The following is a 25,947-nucleotide window of genomic DNA, read 5'->3' as shown; positions in this document are numbered from 1 at the left end:
CCCCGAGACCCTCCCAGAACCACCTTCACCGCACCTGCCTGCACGCCCTGTGGCCGGGAAGTGGAATGGCCGCACGATAATGAAGTTCGGGATTTAAAATACCCCAGGCCCGATATCTGCAGCAATAGGTGAGTTTCCCATTCCCCTCGCCGCTCACCCACCCAAAACCCATCTGGAGTTAAAATCGGGCCCATGTAATGTGTATTATTGTCTAAAAAACTGTTCCTATAATTCATAAAATACAACTATTGTGGCTCTGTCCCATTGGCTCAATTAACTCTAATTCCCCCCAAACCCACGTTATTTTGTATCGTTTCACACATAACAAAAGGTCTAAGGATACAGGAACAAATCCTATTGGTTAGTTCACCAGTGGTGTCAATATTCTTGAATGAAGCACAGGAATTTTGAATAACTGCAGAAAGATCATTGTTTGAAAATTAGACACACGAGTAAAATAATAATTCAAAAGAAAGTACCAGCAGAATATAATAAGTGAAGCAAGTACCCTACCAAACCTGCTCATAAATCAGAGAGTATTAATGCATCTTTCAAAAATATGTTTAGTTTTAGCTGGGAACGAGAGAGTTGTCTGGATAGAAAGGCGTAATTCAGCGAGAGCACTTAGATATTCTTCATTGTGACAATCAAACTCCAGGGCCTTTTCAAAGCATTCAATAGCTTTACAATTCTTCCCATCCAGCTGGTGCAGTAACCCAAGAACACCAAGGGTTTTGCTGTCTCTTGAATTTATACAAAGTCGCCTGTCTGCTATCTTCTCCAAGTTTTCGTGACACCTTCTCCATTCTATTGAGTCATATTTGACTTTCACTCCTTCCAGAAAATGGGTGACGGCATTTGATTCAGATCTTTTCTGGTGCAGTTCAAATAATCCGACCGCTAAACATATTTGCTGCTTATTTTCTTGGCGAATATTTTCTAATTTCAGTAGATTGCTGTAGATCGCATCTGCTTTGAAAAATTCTTTATTTAATGAACAGATTTTTGCAAAATCCAGTTGTGCCTTAATAGATGTTAATGGGCGGGGCTCAAATGCCTTTTCAAAATGGTACTTGCATTTATTGATTAAGTCAGCTTTCTGTTGAAAAGCAGGATTGCGAGGGTCTTTGCTGCCTGGATATTTGATCAGTCGATATAGTTTTTTTTTGTAACACTGACCTATTTGGTGGTGTAAAAAGGTAGAGTTTGGGGTAATTTCGAATGCTTTCTTCAACAGCTCCACAGCTTTTTCCACATCTCTTTTTGCTCTGTAAAATTTTGCTGCATAACGAGTTACATATGGAAGATCAGGGGACTTCTGCAATGCTTGTTCAACTAATTTCAGTGCTTCCTCCTTTTGATTGAACTCTTGTAGTTTTAGAGCCAACAGCACCATGGCTACAGAGTCATCTGGATCAAGTTCCAGCACACGTCGCAACTGCTTCACTGATTGGCTGCGGTCACCACTCTCTGGGGTACGAGAAAACCCTTCCAGACGGAACAGAGCAGTCGCATAGCCAACGTTCCATTCAGTGTCATCAGGATCTTCCTCCAGAGCCTTCTCAAAACATTCCTTTGCCTCTTCATAGTATTGATCAGCAGAAGTCAACAGTGACCAACCCTTCTCCCCGTATACTTCAGGTATCAGTGCTGTATACCGAGAGCCATCAGTAAATTGTTTACAGATCATCTCCAGCTTGTCGAGGTAGGACTGGGCCTCTGTCAGTTGGCCCATGTGATAATATACCCAGGCATAGTTTCCATAGGTGATGATGCTTCTTCTTTCAAATTCATGTTCATGGTTCTCCCTCAGAATCTTTTCAGCTTCCTTTAAGTTTTTAATTGCCTCTTCACAGTTGCCTTGCAGACAGTTTACAAAAGCGAGGTGGTTGTAAGACCTGGCCTGATATTTCACACCAGCCTGTATTGAATCTTGCAATCTAGACTTCATGTTGTCCAAGTCAATGTTTTCCTTCTGTGGGCCCCATGTGAAGTGACATTGAAGCCAATCGAGCTTCACTTTCAACAAATCCTTCTGTGTGTTGCTGCAAGAGAACAAAATTCATCAAAACCCGTCTCAGACTGGCTGTGTCACCCCCTCCCCTCTCTCCGGTTTCTTTAACTAAAGCCTTCTCCCGACTCCTGGACCCACTGACCATGAAATCTCTGGTCACACAAAGGTGACCTCTGCAAAAACCACTGCAAAAGGAAAAGGGATGACTGCAAATCTCAGCTGTACTTACACTGGTCTCCTTCATGCTGGCTGATGTACCAGCTCATGGACATTTAATCTTCTCACGCAATGTACAGCATCACCTCAAACACCTCCACTCCCAATGATATGAACAGGAACATTGGTTGAAGTACTCAGTCTGCCTGTTGGTTCACCCATTACATCTCCTTCTCATTCATGCATTCCATTCTGAAATGGGAGTTCCTCACTAAAAAGGTCAGAGCTAATTCTAAAACACTCTCCCTCTCACATTGGCAGTCCAGGTAACTCTCCACTAAACAGATCATCAACCTGGTCCTCCACAGGGACCCTGCTGTCTGTGAGCAGGTCATTCTCCACCCCAACATGCGGAAGGAGAACCTAGAAGTCTTTAAAATTATGAAAGGTTATGATAGAGTCGATACAGAGAGAGTGTTTCCACTCTGAGGAGGAGCAAAACTAGAGGCCATCAGTGTAAGACAGACACCAAGAAATCAAATAGGGAATTCAAAAGAAGCTTCTTTACCCAGAGAGCGGTGAGAATGTGGAACTCACTACCATATGGAGTGGTTGAAGCAAATAGTATAGATGCATTTCAGGGGAGACTAGATAAGCATATGAGGGAGAAGGGATTAGAGGGTTATGCAGATAGAATTAGCTGAGGAAAGACAGGAGGAGGCTCGAGTGGAGCATAAACCAGCATGGACTGGCTGGGCTGAATGGCCGGTTTCTGTGCTGTGTATCCTATGTAACCCTCTCTAATCCCATCCTTAAAGCAGAAAAGAAGGCCCAACACAAAGATATCAGCATTCTGAAAGACCATGTTTCATGAACTGACTCTTACCCTGCTGAAAATCTTCCACCATGCCATCCTCCAGGTGTGATGTTAAACCAAGGCAGCCTCTGCCTATTCCAGTGGATCAAGTGGACCTCATAGATTCTATGGCATTATCCGTGAATTCTGTGTTCCTCTAACTCGGGCTCGTGTCCTTCTCCCACTTCACCCACTGATGGTGGCCGAGCCATCAGCCCAGACAGGCCCGATACTCTGGAATTCCCTCGCTGAACCTCTCCACCTCACTCTCCTCCTTTACAATCTCCTATCTCTTTGACTAAGCTTTTGTCATCCCTCTAACCATCCCCTTCTTTGCCTCAGTGTCCATTGTTGTCTGATTACGTTGCTGTGAAGCACCTTGGGATGTTTTCCTAGGTTAAAGGTGCTATATAAATGCCAGTTGTTGTTGTTGTGCAAACTGAGTTGTCACATTTCCTGACAAAACAACAGTGACTGCACTGCAACATAATTCACTGAATGTGAACTACTTTGGGACATTTCTGAGAGGTGTGATACGGTGTTACATCAACACAAATTCTTTCTTCCTTGCTGTTAAACTCACGTCGATACACTTCATCCCCCAGCCATCCCAGCTTCTCCTTGCACTCTACTCCGCCGGCCTCTTGTTCCTGTTGGCTCTCGTCTCCCTCCCCCCACAATCCAAGCTGTCATTCTTACCCCTGCCCCAGTTCATGGTGGCTTTCCTCCCTTTGCTGCTCCGTTCAAACTGCTGCACCTGTCCTTTCCCCCAGTTCATGTCAGCACTCTTCTCCCCCGCCCCCATTCTCAATGTAAGTCAGCACTTTTCCTTCTCCTACACACTTTAAGCTGGCACTCTCCTCCTGCATTTCATGCTGTGTCCATCCCCCCATCCCAGTCCATGCTGTACTCTCCCTTTGCTTTATAGTTCAGGTTGCTTTAGTTTGGATATATGAAAGTGCTGGAAATCACTATTTTACATTAGTAGATCCCTTCTAGATTCCCATGGAACACAAAGTGAAACTTTCTTTCTTCAAACTCTGGATATGACCTGAGGGCACTTACAGAATACGTCTTTCCACGACAGTATAATATTCAAGTTTAACTTTGTACTTTCAACAGAGCCAAGTCCAAAATAATTTAAATTGTTGTTTGAGTTATAATCCTATGAACAGGTCTGCCTTTTGCCTCATGTTTACTGACTATCACCAGTCTTGGTGCAGCAGTGTTCCCTTATCTGTGTGTCTCACTGTGAGCCACTAATCCCAGCTCTCTGCATTTCAACTGCTTTGTAATGTAAGCTACTTTATTTCTGAAAACTAGTTGCTTGTTCGATAGTCTACACGTAAATTTAAATAAAGGAGGAATTCCAATGACCGTTACCTCATCGTGCTGATCGATGGACAATGCGTTGTTAAAATTTCTTTTTCAGCTTCAACAATCGTTCCAATGGTGAATTGATCGAGAAGAGTGTTTAGTGTGTTGTTTTCCAGCTTATTTATACTATCCAGTTATTGTACGCAATGAATCATTTCCTGAATGTGAATTGAAGCTAAACCTATAAAATGAAACTAAGAACCAAAGGGCGAGAATTTCATTATCGCCCAGGAATGGGCGGTGTCATTAGAAAGGTTGGAGATTGAGCAATATGCACCAATGTTTTACACTGCATGCAAAATACGTGCTCACTGCTCAAAGAAATGATTGGAGTCCTCGGGGAAGAAATTTCCCAGTGCCCTGATTGGGGGTGCTAACCGGCTGGGGGCGGGACTTCCTGCGCCCGGCACAGAAGTCCCGCCCCGGCCGCGGAATTGCGGTTACCGCCCCTCACAGGAAGTGGAGCGCAATCTCGCCGAGTTCCACTTCCTGATGGGGCAGGTACCAGGGCGATACCTTTTTTCTATTTGTTCCTGGGATGTGGGCATTGCTGACAAGGCCAGTATTTGTTGCCCATCTTAGGACACGATTGGCAGCACTGGCGCACTTTGCTGGGCCTCTGATGGCCTCCACTGGGTCACCAGGGCGGCCTGGTGCCAAGGCTGCAGCCTGGCACACAAGACAGAATGCCAAGCTGCACAATGGCAGCTCGGGCCATGCCAGGGAAGTAAAGAACGAGCCGATCGGTGAGTCGGTGAAACAGGTAATATGGCTGCACAGGGCGCTCCCGACCTCCCCTGTAACTTTCACCTTGTGAGCGGAGTTCGGCCTGGTTCGCGATCCACGAGGCTGGCACTGACACCGCTCATGGCATACTTACGGGGCACTGGCCAATGTAAATGGCCGCGGGGTCATTGTGTGGCACTAAGGGGTCATCGGCGGTTGTGCCCCGGCCCGGGGTGCTATTGGTGGGGCACGGGGCTATCGTGGCAGCGCCTCGGCTAACTCCAGCACAATTTTGCAAGAGGCGCCCAACCCCCTCTTGTTGAGAGCACTTATGGCCCTCCTCCTTCCTCTGGCCACATGTTCCAATCTTTCTCCCTGCCTCCGCTCCCTCTGCCGTAGATCCTGGAGGGGGAGGTCGACTACCAGCACAGCCCCAATTAATGTTGTCAATTGTAGTGGTATGATTTTTTAAAGAATAAATGCAGCACTTTTTAGTTGCTACAACACTCCTGATACTCAATAACCTTGAAATCACGGATTGAGACTGTTGCATTATATTAAACTGAGAAGAAAGCACTGAAGCTCCACGAACCTACGGCTGCAACTCACTGCTGATGACCCCTTAAATAAACATCACTGGAGTAGACTTCCTGGTGCTCCATGCCAGCTCTACCATTGGCTGTTTCTTCTGGCACTAAGGTAAGTGGCGACAATCAGTTTTGCAGATCGGGCGGTCAGTGAGCATTGCACACTCACTGACATCACGATCCACCTGGTGTTGAGGCTCCCAGCAATAACTGTTAGCACCGACGCTGCGGTGGGGGGGATTTGATGTGTGGAGCGGGGTTCCCCTCGCCCCACATTCATGTTGTCACATCCCATTAACGCCAATTACTGAACTAATGGGAGGTGCTAAGGTGCTGAATTTTACCCCATAATGTGATATGGCAGAATCAACACAGTTTTATGAAAGAGAAATTGTGTTGGACAAATCTATTAGAATTTTTTGAGGGTGCAATTAGCAGAGTAGATAAGGGGAAACCAGTGGATGTAGTATATTTGTATTTTATAAAGGCATTCAATAAAGTGCCACACAAGATGTTACATGAGATAAGGGCTCATGGGAATAGGACAATATATTAGCTTGGATTCTACTAACGGAGAGAAAACAGAAAGTAGGAATAAACGCGTCATTTTCGGCTTGGCAACTTGTAAATAGAGGGTTGCTGCAAGGACTTCAGCTATTTACATTCTATATCAATTACTTAGATGAGGGGACTAGGTGTGGTATATCCAAGTTTGCTGACAATACAAAGTTAGGTGGGAAAGTAAGCTGTAAGATCAATTCAAAGAAACTGTGAAGGTTTATAGACAGGTTTAGTGAATGGGCAAGAAGGTGGCAGATGGAGTATAATGTGGGGAAATGTGAAATTGTCCACTCTGGTAGGAAGAATAGAAATAGTAAGGAAGGACATTAGTTTGGAGGATATGGAATCTGTATGGGTGGAGCTGCAGAATACCAAAGGGCAGAAAACACGAGTGGGAGTTGTGTACAGACTACCAAACAGTAGTAGTGAGGTTGGACACAGCATCAAACAAGAAATTAGGGACTCATGCAATAAAGGTACAGCAGTTATCATGGGCGACTTTAATCTACATATAAATTGGTTTAACCAAACTGGTTGCAGTACGATGGAGGAGGATTTCCTGGAGTGTATTAGGGATGGATTTCTAGACCAATATGTCGAGGAACCAACTAGAGGGCTGGCCATCCAAGATTGGCTGATGTGTACCAAGAAAGGACTAATTAGCAATCTTGTTGTGCGAGGCCTCTTGGGGAAGAGTGACCATAATATGATAGAATTCTTTATTAAGATGCAGAGTGACACAGTTAATTCAGAGACGAGGGTCCTGAACTTAAGGAAAGGTAACTTCGATGGTATAAGACGTGAATTGTCTAGAATAGACTGGCGAAAGATACTTAAAGGGTTGACGGTGGATAGGCAATGGCAAACATTTAAATATCACATGGATGAACTTCAACAATTGTACATCACAGGAGTAAAAATAAAACAGGGAAGGTGGCTCAACAAGGGAAATTAGGGATAGTGTTAAATCCAAGGAAGAGGCATATCAATTGGCCAGAAAAAGCAGCAAACCTGAGGACTGGGAGAAATTTAGAATTCAGCAGAGGAGGACAAAGTGTTTAATCAGGGTGGGGAAAATAGAGTATGAGAGGAGGCTTGCTGGAAACATAAAACATGACTGCAAAAGCTTCTATAGATATGTGAGGAGGAAAAAGATTAGTGAAGACACACGTAGGTCGCTTGCGGTCAGAATCAGGTGAATTTATAATGGGGAACAAAGAAATGGCAGACCAATTGAACAAATACTTTGGTTCTGTCTTCACTAAGGAAGACACAAAAAACATTCTGGAAATACTAGGGGACCGAGGGTCTAGCGAGAAGGAGGAACTGAAGGAAATCCTTATTATTCAGGAAATTGTGTTTGGGAAATTGATGAGATTGAAGGCCGATAAATCCCCAGGGCCTGATAGTTTTCAACCCAGAGTACTTAAGGAAGTGGCCCTGGAAATAGTGGATACATTGGTGATCATTTTCAAATAGTCTATCGACTCTGGATTAGTTCCTATGGACTGGAGGTTAGCTAATGTAACACCACTTTTTAAAAAAGGAGGGAGAGAGAAAATGGAGAATTATAGACCAGTTAGCCTGACATCAGTAGTGGGGAAAATGTTGGAATCAAAGATGAAATAGCAGTGCATTTGGAAAGCAGTGACAGGATCTGTCCAAGGTTCACCAGACTGGTGCCCGGAATGGCAGGACTGACATATGAGGAGACACTGCATCGACTGGGCCTGTATTCCCTGGAGTTTAGAAGAATGAGAGGGGATCTCAGAGAAACATATAAAATTCTGCAGGGACTGGACAGGTTAGATGGAAGAAGAATGTTCCCGATGTTGGGGAAGTCCAGAACCAGGGGTCACAGTCTAAGGTTAAGGTGTAAGCCATTTAGGACTGAGATGAGGAGAAACTTCTTCACTCAGAGAGTTGTGAACCTGTGGAATTCCCTACCGCAGAGAGTTGTTGATGCCAGTTCATTGGGTATATTCAAGAGGGAGTTAGATATGGCCCTTACGGCTAAAGGGATCAAGGGGTATGGAGAGAAAGCAGGAAAGGGGTACTGAGATGAATGATCAGCCATGATCTTATTGAATGGTGGTGCAGGCTCGAAGGGCCGAATGGCCTACTCCTGCACCTATTTTCTATGTTTCTATGTTTCTAAAAGTAGAATAGTTTTTAAAAGTTGAGAAACCAGTAAATGTTGGTGTGCAGAGGGACTTGGGAGTCCTTGTACACAAATCAGAGAATGTTATTATGCAGGCAATTAGGAAAGCAAATGATCTGTTCATCTTTATGGCAGGTGATTGGAGCATAAGTAAGTCTTCCTGCAATTATGTAGGGCTTTGGTGAGACCACACCTGGAGTACTGTGCACAGTATTGGTCTCCTCACCGATGGAAGGATATAAAAGCAAAATACTGCTGATGCTGGAAATCTGATATAAAAATAGAAACCACTGCCAGCCAGGGAATGGTGGCATCGCACAGCAACACCAGAGAGAGAAAGATCCGCCATTAACCGGGGCAGAAACACCCCAAAGATTAGCAGCACAATTTTACTTACCGCTGCTGAATGAGCCGGCATTTGTATAAACTTAGTGACTGGGGACAGAAGAGAGGGAGAGTGCCCAGTACTGGGCCATCGCTGTACAAAAGGGCGTTCTGCTACTTCCCCAGCTTGTACTGCCATCCCTCCCCTGTTGGTTGGTGATGTATCAGATGGGAGGCTGGGAACTCAGCCTGTTTCCCACTCCCTGTCCCACTCATCCCACCAACACATTACATGATGGAGGGCGGACAAATTGCTGGGTCGGAGATGTGGGGCTGGACTTTCTGGAGGTTCTCTGAGGAGTGAGAATCTGACAGTATGATTCCGCACCCCATTTTCATCCTCCTTCCATTCTTAGGTGGTCTCGCAGAAGTAAATCCAGATCCTTGTTTCTCACTCAGTGGTGGATGTGTGAGTTGATTGGTATTTCAGCATGCACAAGACTGACTTCTATTCTTTAATTAGTGTAATATAAAGGATAGGATCTTTTATAGAAAGAAAGAGTTGCATTTCTATAGCACCTTTCATGACCCTCAGTACGTCCCAAAGCCCTTTCTGCTAATAATATACTTTTAAAGTGTAGTCACTATTGTAATATAGGAAATGTGGCAGCCAATTTGCACACAGTAAGGTCCGACAAACCGCAATGTGTTAATGACCAGATCGTCTGTTTTAGTGGTGTTGGTTAAGAGATAAATATTGGTCAATACACCAGGGAGAACTTACCTGCATTTCTTAAATATAGTGCCATGGGATCTTTTACGTCCAACTCAGGAGGCAGATGTGGTCTCTGTTTCACATCCCATTTGAAAGTCAGCGCCTCTAACAGTGTAGCACTCCCTCAGCACTGCACTGAAGTGTCAGCCTGTATTATGTGCTCATATCTCTAGAATGGGACTGACTCAGAGGTGAGAGTGCTATCACTGAACCACAGCTGACACAGGTAGGAAGAAGGATGAGGTCCAGCAGGCAGAGTTTAAGGAGCCAGGAGAGAGATTAAAAAGCAGGACCTCAAAGGCAGTAATCTCCGGATTACTCCCAGTGCCACGAGCTAGTGAGTACAGAAATAGGAGGATAGAGCAGATGAATACGTGGCTGGAGAGATGGTGCAGGCAGGAGGGCTTTAGTTTCCTGAGGCATTGTGACAGCTTCTGGGGGAGGTGGGACCTGTACAAGCCGGACGGGTTGCACATGAACAGAGCCGGGACCAATATCCTCGTGGGAGGGGTTGCTGTTGGGGAGGGTTTAAACTAGCTTGGCAGGGGGATGGGAATCTGAAAATAGATTCAGTAGGGAGGGGAGAAAAGCTGGAATTAGAAAGCAAAAATAAAGAAAGTGAGTTTGAAGGAGAGAGGAAATAAGCAGGAAAAAAGGGTAATAAAGCAAACGTAAATGCACTATGTCCAAATGCACATAGCATTTGTAACAAAATAGATGGGTTGACGGCAAAAATTGAGAAAAATGGGTATGATCTGATCGCCATTACAGAGACGTGGTTGCTATTAAGTATGGAAGAACTCCACAAGATAGAGTACTTTGAGCTAAAACTGATGTGACCTTAGTCTCTTTAATACAACCCCAGAGTGCCTAAGCAGTATGGCAGACAACCTTTTATACTCCCTTGCACGAGGTGTGCAGGTGACCCTTGGGCCTCCAACAGTTGCGCCCTATGGTGGCAAGTCTTACACAGTTACAATGTTTACATACGTAACAGTTGCAAGGTGACCAGGACTGGGAATTAAACTTTCAGGTGTATTTGACAATCTGGAAGGACAGACAAAAAGGAAAAGGGGGTGGGGTAGCTCTATTGATAAAGAATGGAATCACTGCAATAGTGAGAAACGCGATTGGCTCAAATGCTAAGGGTTTTGAAACAGTTTGGGTGGAGATAAGGAATAATAAGGAGAAAAAGTTACTGCTGGGTGTAGTCTATAGGCCCCCTAACAGTAGCAACTCTGTTGGTCGGAGTATAAACCAGGAAATAGTGGGGGCTTGTAAAAAGGGAACAGCAATAATCATGGGTGATTTTAACCTCCATATTGATTGGACAAATCAAATTGGTCAGGGTAGCCATGAGGAAGAGTTCATAGAGTGCATAAGGGACGGGTTCCTTGAGCCGTATGTAACAGAACCAACCAGGGGGCAGGCTATCTTAGATCTGGTCCTGTGTAATGAGACAGGATTAGTAAACAATCTCCTGGTAAAGGATCCCCTTGGAATGAGTGATCATAGCATGGTTGAATTTCAAATTCCGATGGAGGGTGAGAAAGTTGGATCTCTAACCAGAGAACCAGTTGATGTGGTGTATTTGGACTTTCAGAGGGCTTTTGACAAGGTGCCACACAAGAGCTTAATGTGCAAAGTTAAAGCACATGGGATTGGGGGTATTGTGCTGACGTGGATTGAGAACTGGTTGGCAGACAGGAAGCAAAGAGTAGGAGTAAGTGGGTACTTTTCAGAATGGCAGGCAGTGACTAGTGGGGTTCCGCAAGGTTCTGTGCTGGGGCCCCAGCAGTTTACATTGTACGTTAATGATTTAGATGAGGGGATTAAATGTAGTATCTCCAAATTTGCGAATGACACTAAGTTGGGTGGCAGTGTGAGCTGCGAGGAGGATGCTATGAGGCTGCAGAGCGACTTGGACAGGTTAGGTGAGTGGGCAAATGCATGGCAGATGAAGTATAATGTGGATAAATGTGAGGTTATCCACTTTGGTGGTAAAAACAGAGAGACAGACTATTATCTGAATGGTGACAGATTAGGAAAAGGGGAGGTGCAACGAGACCTGGGTGTCATGGTACATCAGTCATTGAAGGTTGGCATGCAGGTACAGCAGGCGGTTAAGAAAACAAATGGCATGTTGGCCTTCATTGCGAGGGGATTTGAGTACAGGGGCAGGGAGATGTTACTACAGTTGTACAGGGCCTTGGTGAGGCCACACCTGGAGTATTGTGTACAGTTTTGGTCTCCTAACTTGAGGAAGGACATTCTTGCTATTGAGGGAGTGCAGCGAAGGTTCACCAGACTGATTCCCGGGATGGCGGGACTGACATATCAAGAAAGACTGGGCTTGTATTCACTGGAGTTGAGAAGAATGAGAGGGGACCTCATAGAAACATTTAAAATTCTGACGGGTTCAGACAGGTTAGATGCAAGAAGAATGTTCCCAATGTTGGGGAAGTCCAGAACCAGGGGTCACAGTCTAAGGATAAGGGGTAAGCCATTTAGGACCGAGATGAGGAGAAACTTCTTCACCCAGAGAGTGGTGAACCTGTGGAATTCTCTCCCACAGAAAGTTGTTGCGGCCAATTCAATAAATATATTCAAAAAGGAGTTAGATGTAGTCCTTACTACTAGGGGGATCAAGGGGTATGGCGAGAAAGCAGGAATGGGGTACTGAAGTTGCATGTTCAGCCATGAACTCATTGAATGGCGGTGCAGGCTCGAAGGGCCGAATGGCCTACTCCTGCACCTATTTTCTATGTTTCTATGTAATAAGCTTAAATAAAGGAGACTATGAAGGTATAAGGGCAGAGCTGGCTAAAGTGGACTGGGAAAACAGATTGAAGTGTCGGAAGGTTGATGAACAGTGGTGTACATTAAGGGAGATATTTCACAACACTCAAGAAAAATATATTCCAGTGAGGAGGAAAGGCCATAAGAGAAAAGATAACCATCCGTGGTTAACTAAAGAAATAAAGGACGCCATCCAATTAAAAACAAGGGCATACAATGTGGCCAAAACAAGTGGGAGGACAGAACATAAAAACATAAGAATTAGGAACAGGAGTAGGCCATCTAGCCCCTCGAGCCTGCTCCGCCATTCAATAAGATCATGGCTGATGTGGTCGTGGACTCAGCTCCACTTACCCGCCCTCTCCCCGTAACCCTTAATTCCTTTATTGGTTAAAAATCTATCTATCTGTGATTTGAAAACATTCAATGAGCCAGTCTCAACTGCTTCCTTGGGCAGAGAATTCCACAGATTCACAACCCTCTGGGAGAAGAAATTCCTTCTCAACTCGGTTTTAAATTGGCTCCTCCATATCTTGAGGCTGTGCCCCCTAGTTCTAGTCTCCCCCACCAATGGAAACAACCTCTCTGCCTCTATCTTGTCTATCCCTTTCATGATTTTAAATGTTTCTATAAGATCACCCCTCATCCTTCTGAACTCCAAGGAGTAAAGACCCATACTACTCAATCTATCATCATAATGTAACCCCCTCATTTCTCGAATCAGCCTAGTGAATCGTCTCTGTACCCCTTCCAAAGCTAGTATATCCTTCCTTATGTAAGGTGACCAAAACTGCACGCAGTACTCCAGGTGCGGCCTTACCAATACCTTATACAGTTGCAGCAACACCTCCCTGCTTTTGTACTCCATCCCTTTCGCAATGAACGCCAACATTCCATTTGCCTTCCTGATTACCTGCTGCACCTGCAAACTAACCTTTTGGGATTCATGCACAAGGACCCCCAGGTCCCTCTGCACCACAGCATGTTGTAATTTCTCCCCATTCAAATAATATTCCCTTTTACTGTTTTTTTTCCCAAGGTGGATGACCTCACACTTCATTCCATCTGCCAAACCTTAGCCCATTCGCTTAACCTATCCAAATCTCCTTGCAGTCTCTCTGAGTCCTCTACACAACCCGCTTTCCCACTAATCTTAGTGTCATCTGCAAATTTTGTTGCATTATACTCTGTCCCCTCTTCTAGGTCATCTATGTATATTGTAAACAGTTGTGGTCCCAGTACTGATCCCTGTGGCACACCACTAACCACTGATTGCCAACCGGAAAAGGACCCGTTTATCCGACTCTCTGCTTTCTGTTCGCCAGCCAATTCTCTATCCATGCTAATACATTTCCTCTGACTCCGCGTACCTTTATCTTCTGCAGTAACCTTTTGTGTGGCACCTTATCGAATGCCTTTTGGAAATCTAAATACACCACATCCATCGGTACACCTCTATCCACCATGCTCGTTATATCCTCAAAGAATTCCAGTAAATTAGTTAAACATGATTTCCCTTTCATGAATCCATGCTGCGTCTGCTTGATTGCACTAGTCCTATCCAGATGTCCCGCTATTTCTTCCTTAATGATAGTTTCAAGCATTTTGGGAACCTTTTAAAAGCCAGCAAAGAATGACTAAAAAAACAATTAAGAAAGGGAAGGTAAACTATGAAAGTAAACTAGCACGAAATATAAAAACAGCCAGCAAGAGTTTCTATAGGTATATAAAAAGGAAAAGGTGGCTAAAGTAAATGTTGTTCCTTTGGAGGATGAGACGGGGTAATTAGTAATGGGGAACATGGAGATGGCAGAAACTCTGAACAAATATTTTATATGTCTTTACGGTAGAGGGCATTAATAAAATTCCAACAGTGGATAGTCAAGGGGCTCTCGGGGGGGAGGAACTTAACACAATCACAATCACTAAGGCGGTGGTGCTCAGTAAGATAATGGGACTAAAGGCGGATAAATCCCCTGGATGTGATGGCTTGCATCTGAGGGTCTGAAGAGAAGAAGCGGCAGGGATAGTGGATGCAATGGTTGTAATTTACCAAAATTCCCTGGATTCTGGGGCGGTCCCAGCAGATTGGAAAACTGCAAATGTAACACCCCTATTTAAAAAAGGAGGCAGACAAAAAGCAGGAAACTATAAACCAGTTAGCCTAAAATCTATGGTTGGGAAGATGTTGGATTCCATTATTAAAGAAGCAGTAGCTGGACATTTGGAAAAGCAAAATTCGGTCAGGCAGAGACAGCATGGATTTATGAAGGGGAAGTCATGTTTGACAAATTTGCTGAAATTCTTTGAGGATGTAACGAACAGGGTGGATAAGGGGGAACCATTGGATGCGGTGTATTTGGATTTCCAGAAGGCATTTGACAAGGTGCCACATAAACGTAACTGCACAAGATAAAAGTTCATGAGCTTGGGGGTAATATATTAGCATGGATAGAGGATTTGCTAACGAACAGAAAACAGAGAGTCGGGATAAATGGTTCATTCTTGGTTTGGCAATCAGTAACCAGTGGGGTGCTGCAGGGATCAGTGCTGCGACCCCAACTATTTACAATCTATATTAACGACTTGGAGGAAGGGACTGAGTGTAATGTATCCAAGTTTGCCAACGACAAAAAGATGGGAGGAAAAGCAATGTGTGAGGAAGACAGAAAAAATATGCAAAAGGACATAGACAGGCTAAGTGAGTGGGAAAAGATTTGGCAGATGGAGTATAATGTTGGAAAATGTGAGGTCATGCACTTTGGCAGAAAAAAATCAAAGAGCAAGTTATTATTTAAATGGAGAAGGATTGCAGTACAGCGGGACCTGGGTGTATTTGTGCATGAAACATAAAAGGTTAGTATGCACGTACAGCAAGTGATCAGGAAGGCCAATGGAATCTTGGCCTTTATTGCAAAGGGGATGGAGTATAAAAGCAGGGAAGTCGTGCTACAGTTGTGCAGGCTATTGGTGAGGCCACACCTGGAATACTGCGCGCAGTTTTGGTTTCCATATTTACGAAAGGATATACTTGCTTTGGAGGCAGTTCATAGAAGGTTCACAAGGTTGATTCCAGTGATGAGGGGTTTGACTTATGAGGAAAGGTTGAGTCGTTTGGGCCTCTACTCATTGGAATTCAGAAGAATGAGAGGTGATCTTATCGAAACGTATAAGATTATGAGGGGGCTTGACAAAGTGGATACAGAGAGGATGTTTCCATTGATAGGGGAGATTAGAACTAGAAGGCATGATCTTAGAATAAGGGGCTGCCCAATTAAAACTGAGATGAGGAGAAATTTCTTCTCTCAGAGGGTTGTGGATCAGTAGAATTTGCTGCCTCAGAGACCTGTGGAAGCTGGGACATTGAATAAATTTAAGACAGAAATAGACAGTTTCTTCAACGATAAGGAAATAAGCGGTTATGTAGAGTGGGCAGGGAAGTGGAGCTGAGTCCATGATCAGATCAGTCATGATCGTATTAAATGGTGGAGCAGGCTCGAGGGGCCGTATGGCCTTCTCCTGCTCCTATTTCTTATGTTCTTATGTTCTTACAACATCTTTACTATATATGTTAATTGCAGATGAAAATCTCTCTTACCTCATGACAGAACAGTGGCAAATGGAATTTAATCAGGAGAAGTGTGAGGTAATGCATTTGGGAAGGGCTAACAAGGAAAGGGAATACACATTAAATGAGAAGTGTAGAGGAACAAAGGGACCTGGGAGTGCATGTCCACAGATCCCTAAAGAATCAAAGCCTTCTTGATAAAATGCAACATCCCCACTGACACCTGGGAGTCCCTGGCCAAAGACCGCCCTAAGTGGAGGAAGAGCATCCAGGAGGGCGCAGAGCACCTTGAGTCCCGTCGCTGAGTGCATGCAGAAATCAAGCGCAGGCAGAGGAAGGAGCATGTGGCAAAACAGACTCCCCACCCACCCTTTCCTCCAACATCTGTCTGTCCCACCTGTGACACAGACTGTAATTCCTGTATTGAACTGTTTAGTCACCTGAGAATTCACTTTTAGAGTGAAAGCAAGTCTTCCTCAATTTCGAAGAACTGCCTATGATGAAGATGAAGGTAGCAGGCCAGGTAGATCACGTGGTTTCGAAGGCATACGGAATGCTTGCCTTTATTAGCCGAGGCATAGAATGCAAGAGCAGAGAGGTTAGTTTGAACTGTATAAAACACTGGTTAGGCCACAGCTGGAGTACTGCGTGCAGTTCCGTTCACTGCATTACAGGAAGGACGTGATTGCACTGGAGAGGGTACAGAGGAGATTTACGAGGATGTTGCTGGGAGTGGAGAATCTTAGCTATGAGGACAGATTGGATAGGCTGGGTTTGTTTTCCTTGGAACAGAAGAGGCTGAGAGGAGACCTCATTGAGGTGTATAAAATTATGAGGGTTCAACAACCAGGGGGGCATAAATTTAAAGTAAATGGTAGAAGGTTTAGAGGGGATTTGAGGGGAAATGTCTTCATGCAGAGGATTGTGGGGGTCTGGAACTCACTGCCTGAAAGGGTGGTAGAGGCAGAAACCCTCACCACATTTAAACAGTACTTGGATGTGCACTTCAAGTGCTGTAACCTGCAGGGTTACGGACCTAGAACTGGAAAGTGGGATTAGGCCAGCGCGGACACGATGGGCTGAAATGGCCTCCTTCCGTGCTGTAAATTTCTATGATTCTATGATTCAATGACGATCAGAATGAATAGACCGGTTTCTTGTTTGCATTTATTTCTGTTGTCTGATCAGCTGCAAAATCAGAACTAAGTGCGTTCAGCTTTTCCAAGATACGTATATACCATCCACACCCTTTTGCGTCAGATGATTTTGCAGAATTATACTTGAGACAGGAAATTGAAACCAACAGGTACATTAGCATCTGCAGAAAATATGTTAATCAATGTCACCAAAACAAAAGAATGCCTCTGGATTATTTGTTTTTTCTTGCATTGTTTGGAACTTGCTGTGCGTATATTGGTTGCTCTGTTGATATTATATTTTGCTGCATAGCAACAATGGCTGGATTTCATAAAATAATTCAACGTCTCTTACAAAAACAAAACATGCTGCTGGAAATCTGAAATTAAAATCAGAAAATGCTGGAACTACTCAGCAGTTCAGGCAGATTCTGTGGAGAGAGAAAGAGTTATTGTTACAGGTTGATGACCTTTCGCCGATATCCTTGCATCTTAAGTGCTTTGGAATAACAATGATAGGGAGACGATGAGGCAGTTTCTATAAACTGTTCCTCAGGTTTACAGAAGTAATATATAGTTCCACCTTGTGAACTACTGCTCCACCTAAAGGACTACTGTGGTAATGCAGCCACTGCTATAAATACAATAAAGGCATCACGTGACAGGTCACTTGACAAGTTCCTGTGTTAAGAGCCATCTTGTAAGGGTTCATTTGTGATGTCATCGAGAATATATCAAATTTGGCGATGAAGGATGGGATAATTGGATTCCCTAGCTGAAATTTTTGTTGGTGGATGATTCAGCCAACCGACAGAGATACTTTGAGGGCTTCTGTGTTTTGATTAACAGTTAAAAATCCAAAGAAAATTTCAAGCACACTTGGTTGAACTGAAGAGTTCAGATGGCTGGGCCTATGGCAATAATAGGGCGCATGGTGAGTTTCAACATGACCGAGAGACTTTCAGAGCACATGTGGAGTGGCTAGAAATGTTTTTCTCCGCAAATAGTATCATCGAAGTCCACGATGATGAAAGTAGTAATCAGGTGGTTTTAGAAAGAAAATGGGCTAATTTCCTGACAGAAGCAGGCCCCGAGGTGTATGAAATCCTGAAAAATGTGCTTGTTCCTGTCAAGCCAAAGGACATGCCACTAATGAGAATAAGAACAGCACTACAGTCCTGAGCCCCTGGAAATTGCTGAAAGGTAGCGTTTGGAATACGGAATCAATTACCCGACTAGCGTATCAGTGCATACATTGTAGCCTTAAAGAAGCTACCTATTCACTGTCATTTCAGAAACCTTCAGGACCGAGTATTGCGTGACCGCTTTATTTGTGGAATAAAAAATGAAGCAATTAGAAAAAAGTTATTGACAACTCCTATCTTGACTTTTCATTCAGCTTGTCAGACAGCTATGTCAATGGATATGGCCCACAAATACTCCCGAGAATTTCGAGCCATTTCCAGTCACCAGACAACCGAGGTGAATTACCCACAGGTTAAAAGAAAAAGGCAGTTGAACCCCAAGGCCTCAGCAACTGGCCATGGTAACAGAGCATTGTAGTCATGCTATCGGTGCCTGTGACAACACATTGCTCAAAGTTGTCCATATGTGAAGGCAGAGTGTTTCTTCTGCAGGAAAACTGGGCATCTTGTGAAAGCATGCCGACTGAAGAGTAAACCAACTTTCAAGGCTATAAGTAGAAATCCTCAGAGACTACATAACAAGGAAGAAAAGCAACAGGGCGAAGAAATACAATTGATCAGGAGCACAAGGGTATCTAACAGCGATTCGAAAAGTATCACCATCCCAGTCGATGTTGCAGGAAGCAGAATACCCATGGAAATCGACACTGACGCATCCGTGAGCGTAGTACCGGAATCGCTATTTCTCGACAAATTTAGTGATTTCCCATTTGAGAAATTCAAGTTCGAGCTTCGAGGCTACTCAGGAGAGCAAATTCCTTTGAACATAAGAACATAAGAAATAGGAGCAGGTGTAGGCCATATGGTCCCTCGAGCCTGCTCCGCCATTTAATCCGATCATGGCTGATCCGATCATGGACTCAGGCCCACTTCCCTGCCCGCTCCCCATAACCCCTTATTCCTTCATCGGTTAAGAAATAGTCTATCTCTGTCTTAAATTTATTCAATGACCCAGCTTCCACAGCTCTCTGAGGCAGCGAATTCCACAGATTTACAACACTCTGAGAGAAGAAATTCCTCCTCATCTGAGTTTTAAATAGGCGGCCCCTTATTCTAAGATTATACCCCCTAGTTCTAGTCTCCCCTATCAGTGGAAACATCCTCTCTGCATCCACCTTGGCAAGCCCCCTAATAATCTTATACATTTCGATAAGTTTATCTCTCACTCTTCTGAATTCCAACAAGTAAAGGCCCAACCTACTCAACCTTTCCTCATAAGTCAACCCCCTCATCTCCGGAATCAACCGAGTAGACCTTCTCTGATCTGCTTCCAAAGTATGTCTTGAATAAAGAGTCTGACCAGATACTGTAAGCTCAAAGTAAGGTGTGACCTTACTTTATTACAGGTCTCCAGAGTGCCACTCCAGCCTGTGAGACCTCCTTAATTACAGGTGCTCCCAAGCGATTGTGGGATCCCCTGGGACTCCAGGGGATGAGCCCTCTGGTGGTTAAACAAGGTAGTTACAGGTTTACATGTATAACAATACTCCCCCGCCAAAGTCAATAGTGTAACTATTTACAATGTGAGTCGATCTGGGGCCTTCCTTTCCCTGGTTGATCGTTTCGGTGCAAATGCTGGTTTTGGTGAGTCGTTTCTTGGACCATCGCTTGGCTGCTGTGCAGCTGGCCTTGCTGGGCTGCTGGGTGTGCTGAGTCCTGCTGGGCTGCTGCAGGTGATGGGTTCTGCTTCGTGGTCAACCGCTGGGTCGGTTGCCACTTGTGTGTGTGTTGGGGGGGTCTAAAAAAGTAGAATCTATTGTGGATTGTTCTGGATAGTCCGCGAATCTGAGTTTGGTTTGGTCCAAGTACTTTCTGCAGGTGAGTCCATTTGAAAGTTTAACCAGAAACACCCTACTCCCCTCTTTGGCCACAACAGTGCCGGGAAGCCACTTGGGACCTTGTCCATAGTTCAACAAAAGTACAGGATCATTAATCTTGATTTCGCGTGACACATTTGCATGATCATGATATGTATATATATGTTGAAGCCGCCTGCTCTCTACCTGTTTGTGTAGATCAGGGTGGACTAGCGAGAGCCTTGTCTTAAGTGCCCTTTTCATGAGCAGTTCAGTGGGGGGAGCCCCAGTGAGCGAGTGGTGTCTTGTGCGGTAACTAACCAGGACTCGGGATAGGCGAGTCTGCAGTGAGCCTTCAGTCACCTTCTTCAAGCTCTGCTTGATTGTTTGCACTGCTCGCTCTGCCTCACCATTGGACGCTGGTTTAAATGGATAAGATATGACATGTTTGATCCCATTGCGGGTCATGAACACTTTGAACTCGGCACTGGTGAAGCAAGGACATCAGGCAGGCCGTGCATGGCAAACATGGCCCACAGGCTTTCAATGATGGCAGCGGACGTGCTTGCCGACATTATCTCACATTCAATCCATTTGAGTATGCATCGACAACCACAAGGAACATTTTTCCCAAGAATGGGCCTGCAGAGTTGACAGGGACCCCGGACCACGGTTTGGAGGGCCAGGACCATAAACTTAGTGGCGCCTCCCTGGGTGCATTGCTTAACTGTGAACATGTGTTACATTTGTGCACGCAGGACACTAAGTCTGCATCTCTACCGGGCCACCACATGTGGGATCTGGCTATTGCTTTCATCATTACAATACCTGGGTGGGTACTGTGGAGGTCACTAATTAAAGTGTCCCTGCCCTTTTTTGGCACCGCTACCCGATTACACTATAGGAGGCAGTCTGCCTGTAAGGACATTTCATCTCTGCACCACTGGTACGGCTTTATTTCTTCCTGCATCTCTAACGGGACACTGGACCAGCTCCCGTGGAGCACACAGTTTTTTACTAAGGACAGTAAGGGGTGCTGGGTCATCCAGGTTCTAATCTGTCGGGCGGTAATAGGCATTGCTCACTCTCGAATACTTCCATTACCATAACTAAATCTGCGGGCTGTGCCATCTCTACCCCCGTGGTGGGCAATGGCAGCCTACTGAGAGCATCGGCACAGTTTTCTGTGCCTGGCCTGTGGCGGTTGGCGTAGTTGTATGCGGACAATGTGAGTGCCCATCTCTGGATGCGGCTCGATGCATTCGTATTTAACCCCTTACTTTCAGAATAGAGGGATATCAGTGGCTTACGGTCAGTTTCCAATTCAAATTTGAGTCCAAACAGATATTGATGCATTTTTTTTACCCCATAAACACACGCTAACGCTTCTTTTTCAATCATGCTGTAGGCCCTCTCAGCCTTAGACAGACTTCTAGATGCATAAGCAACCGGTTGCAATTTCCCAGATTCATTAGCTTGTTGCAATATACACCTGACACCATATGATGATGCACCACATGCTAGCAACAAAGGCTTAATTGGATCATACAACACAAGCAATTTGTTTGAGCATAACAGTTTCCTATCTTTCTCAAAAGCATTTTCTTGGTATTTACCCCATACCCATTCATCTCCTTTACACAGTAAAGAGTGCAGTGGTTCTAAAAGTGTGCTAAGACCTGGTAAGAAGTTACCAAAGTAGTTCAGGAATCCTAGAAACGACCGCAGCTCCGTCACGTTCTATGGTCTCAGTGCATTCTTGATTGCCTCCGTCTTCGAATCGGTGGGCCTGATGCCGTCCGCCGTAATTCTTCTCCCCAGGAACTCCACTTCAGGCACCAGGAAAAGGCACCGAGAATTTTAACCTGAGCCCCACACAATTAAGCCGACTAAGAACCTCCTCCAGGTTCTGCAGGTGTTCGACAGCTTCCCGGCCTGGAACCAAGATGTGGTCCTGGAAGGCCACGGTGCATGGGACCGACTTCAGCAAGCATTCCATGTTCCTTTGGAATATCACCGCAGCTGATCAATCCCAAATGGGCATCTGTTATAAACGAAGAGACCTTTGTACGTGTTGATGCAGGTGAGGCCCTTCGATGGTTCCTCCAGCTCCTGCGTCATGTAGGCCGAGGTCAAGTCCAGCTTCGCAAATGTTTTTCCTCCCGCCAGCATCACAAATAGGTCGTCTGCTTTTGGTAGCGGGTATTGATCCTGCAGGGAGAAACGATTGATAGTTACTTTGTAATCACCACAGATTCTGACGTTGCCGTCTCCCTTGAGAACTGGAACAATCGGACTGGCCCACTCATTGAATTCGATCGGCGAAATGATGCCCTCTCGTTGCAGCCTGTCCAGCTCAATCTCCACCCTCTCTCTCACCGTGTACGGTGCCCCTCTCGCCTTGTGGTGGGTGGGTTGCACCCCCGGAATCAAGTGGATCTGCACTTTTGCTCCTTGGAATTTCCTGATGCCCGGTTCGAACAGTGAGGGGAACTTGTTTAGGACCTGGGCACATGAAGTGTCGTCAGCGGACGAGAGCGCCCGGACGCTGTCCCAGTTCCAGCATATCTTTCCCAGCCAGCTCCTGCCGAACAGCGTGGGGCCATCGCCCAGTACCACCCAGAGTGGTAAATTGTGCATCGCCCCATCATTGGAGACCTTTACGGTATCACTGCCGATTACGGGAATCAGTTCCTTTGTGTACATTCTCAGTTTAGTACAAATGGGAGTCAGGACTGGCCTTGAGGCCTTGCTGCACCACAATTTATCGAAAGTCTTTTCGCTCATTATGGGCTGGCTCGCGCCCGTGTCCAGCTCCATTGACAGCGGGAGTCCGTTTAATTCAACCTTCAGCATTATCGGGGGACACTTTGTGGTAAATGTGTGCACCCCATATACCTCTGCCTCCTCAGTCAGAGGCTCTGGTTCGTCATGATCCACCGTGGATCTGTCCTCCTCTGCATCATGGTGCTTTGCAGGATTAGCAGGGTTTGTAGCTCGCCTGCACATACATTGGAGGTGTCCCACTGTTCCACAGCCCTTGCAAACGTATCCTTTGAAGCAACATGAACGGAAATAATGATCACCTCCGCAGCGCCAACAAGGTGTTAATGGCCTTGCATTCACCACCCTTGATGGTGGACTCTGAGATATCTGCGGACATGCAGCTGCAGGCATGTGAGGCCTGACCTGTACATTATGATTCGAAAACAACGTTACTTTGTTCACAGTATTTGCAGCAGCATTCACGTGCTGAGAGATTTGTTTGGTATTATCACTGGTGGCGATGAACGCCTGGGCTATCGCTATGGCTTTACTCAAGGTTGGGTCTCTACAGTCAAAATTTTGCGAAGTATTACTTGGCCTTGCCAAGTACAAAGAAGTCCCTGAGCATGTGTTCCAAGTGTCCTTCAAATTCGCAATGTCCTGCAAGGTGTCTTAGCTCGGCGACGTAGCTCGCCACTTCCTGGCCTTCAAACCTCTTATACGTGTAGAACCGGTACCTCGCCATCAGAACGCTTTCCTTTGGGTTTAGATGCTCTCGGACCAGTGTGCACAAATCATCGTACGACTTCTCTGTGGGTTTTGCTGGAGCGAGCAGATTTTTCATGAGGCCATACGTTGGTGCCCCGCAAACGGTGAGGAGGATCGCCCTTCGTTTGGCAGCATTCGCTTCTCCTTCCAGCTGGTTGGCCACGAAGTATTGGTTGAGTCGCTCCACGAAGGTTTCCCAATCATCTCCCTCCGAAAATGTCTCCAGGATGCCCACGGTTCTCTGCATTGTTGCGGTGGGGTTTGTTGTCTGTATCTCGCCGCCAGTTGTTATGTCTTGAATCAAGAATTTAACCAGATACTGTAAGCTGAAAGTAACAGGTCTCCCGAGTGCTTCTCCAGCCTGTGAGGCCTCCTGATGTACAAGTGCTCCCAAGGGATTGTGGGATCCCTTGGGACTCCAGGGCATGAGCCCTCTGGTGGTTAAACAAAGTATTTACAGATTTACATATATAATAAAAACTGGACGCAGTATTCCATGTGTGGCCTCACCAATACCCCGTATAACTGTAGCAAGACTTCCTTGCTTTTATTCTTCATCCCCTTTGCAATAAAGGCCAAGATTCCATTGGCCTTCCTGATCACTTGCTGTACCTGCACACTAACCTTTTGTGTTTCATGTACCAGTACCCCCAGGTTGCACTGTACTGCAGCACTTTGCAATTTTTCTCCATTTAAATAATAACTGTCTCTTTGATTCTTTCTGCCAAAGTTTATAACCATACACTTTCCAACATTATACTCCACCTGCCAAATATTTGCCCACTCACTTAGCCTGTCTATGTCCTTTTGCAGATTTTTTCTGTCTTCTTCACACATTGCTTTTCCTCCCATCTTTGTATCATCAGCAAACTTGGCTACGTTACACTCGGTCCCTTCTTCCAAGTCATTAATATTGATTGTAAATAGTTGGGATCCCAGCACTGATTCCTGTGGCACCCCACTAGTTACTGATTGTCAACCCAAGAATGAAGCATTTATCCCGACTCTCTGCTTTCTGTTAGTTAGCCAATCCTCTATTCATGCTAATATATTATCCCTAACCCCGTGAGCTTTTATCTTGTGCAGTAACCTTTTATTGGGCACCTTGTCAAATGTCTTCTGGAAATCCAAATACACCACATCCATTGGTTCCCCTTTATCCACCCTGTTCGTTAAATCCTCAAAGAATTCCAGCAAATTTGTCAAACATGACTTCCCCTTCATAAATCCATGCTGACTCTGCCTGATCGAATTATGCTTTTCCAAATTTCCTGCTACTGCTTCTTTAATAATGGACTCCAACATTTTCCCAACCACAGATGTTAGGCTAACTGGTCTATAGTTACCTGCTTTTTTTCTGCCTCCTTTTTTAAATAGGGGCGTTACATTTGCAGTTTTCCAATCTGCTGGGACCGCCCCAGAATCCAGGGAATTATCCACGTAGCTCTCAGTCTCGTGGATGCACCGCAGTGTCCCCAGCTGGTCTCCTTCCGACTGTTGGTGCTCCAAGCTGTCGCTGCCCTTTGTAGTCCCACCATGCCCGCTCCGCTCTCGCGATGCTGGTCTCCTCCCGACTGTCGCTGCTCCAAGCTGTCGCTGCCCTTTGTAGTCCCACCATGCCTGCTCCGCTCTCGCGATGCTGGTCTCCTCCCGACTGTTGCTGCTCCAAGCTGTCGCTGCCCTTTGTAGTCCCTGCTGACCGCCTTCTGACTTTGATGAGGGCCGTTTCAGTTCAGTGGCAGGGGTGGAAAACTGATTGCAGGGATTCAAACATGGAGTTTTGGGAAAAATTGGCATGGGAGGCGATAACACATTCAAAGACTTTGGAGAGGAAAGGAATTTGGAGATGGGTCTGTGATGCACAAGGACAGAGGAGTTGGAGATGAATTGTTGAGAAGGGTGGTGACAGCAGATTTGAAGGGGAGGGGGACAGTGCCTGAGGAGATTTAACAATATGTGCTAATATAGGGGCCAGGAAGGGAAGTAGGGTGGTCATCAATTTGGTGAAAATAGGGTTTGAGTGACAAGGAGGTGGGTCCGATGGACAAGGTGAGCTTGGAGTGGCCATGAGGGGAGATTGGAGAGAAACTAGAGAAAGATACAAGTTCAGAGCTAGGGCAGAGGGAAACTATCGGTGGAGTTTGTCCTGGTGGGCTTGGTCAAAGGACGGAAGTGGTAGACACAGCTGAATGGATGGTCTCAGTGTTCATGACCAAGATGTCCGTGACCTCCTCGCACTTGTTATTGGAGATGAGGGTGGAAGAGGCAGGTGGAGAGGGATTGAAGATTGCTGTTTGTCGTGGAGAATAGAAGCCAGGGGTTTTCATTGTGTTTCAGGATGATCGTGGAACAGTGATCAGTTTTGACAGAGG

At 45.4% G+C, this 25,947-nt stretch overlaps 1 protein-coding gene and 1 long non-coding RNA gene across 2 annotated transcripts in view; one reads left to right on the top strand and one right to left on the bottom strand.

Annotated features, from left to right (window-relative positions):
- Positions 1-25,947, top strand: part of LOC139259594 (uncharacterized) — a 73,723-nt gene that overhangs the window by 23,212 nt on the left and 24,564 nt on the right. The gene's annotated exons all lie outside the window — the stretch shown is intronic.
- On the bottom strand, positions 530-4,414 carry LOC139260433 (interferon-induced protein with tetratricopeptide repeats 5-like). The gene is made up of 2 exons (XM_070876996.1): positions 4,410-4,414; positions 530-2,045 (listed from the first exon to the last, which is right to left on the bottom strand). Exons 1-2 carry the CDS (start codon positions 4,412-4,414, stop codon positions 530-532), a joined length of 1,521 nt encoding a protein of 506 aa, XP_070733097.1.

Source organism: Pristiophorus japonicus, chromosome 3, assembly GCF_044704955.1.
Source record: "Pristiophorus japonicus isolate sPriJap1 chromosome 3, sPriJap1.hap1, whole genome shotgun sequence".
Classification (NCBI taxonomy): Eukaryota; Metazoa; Chordata; class Chondrichthyes; family Pristiophoridae; genus Pristiophorus; species Pristiophorus japonicus.
This window is presented reverse-complemented; position numbering and strand designations above follow the sequence as displayed.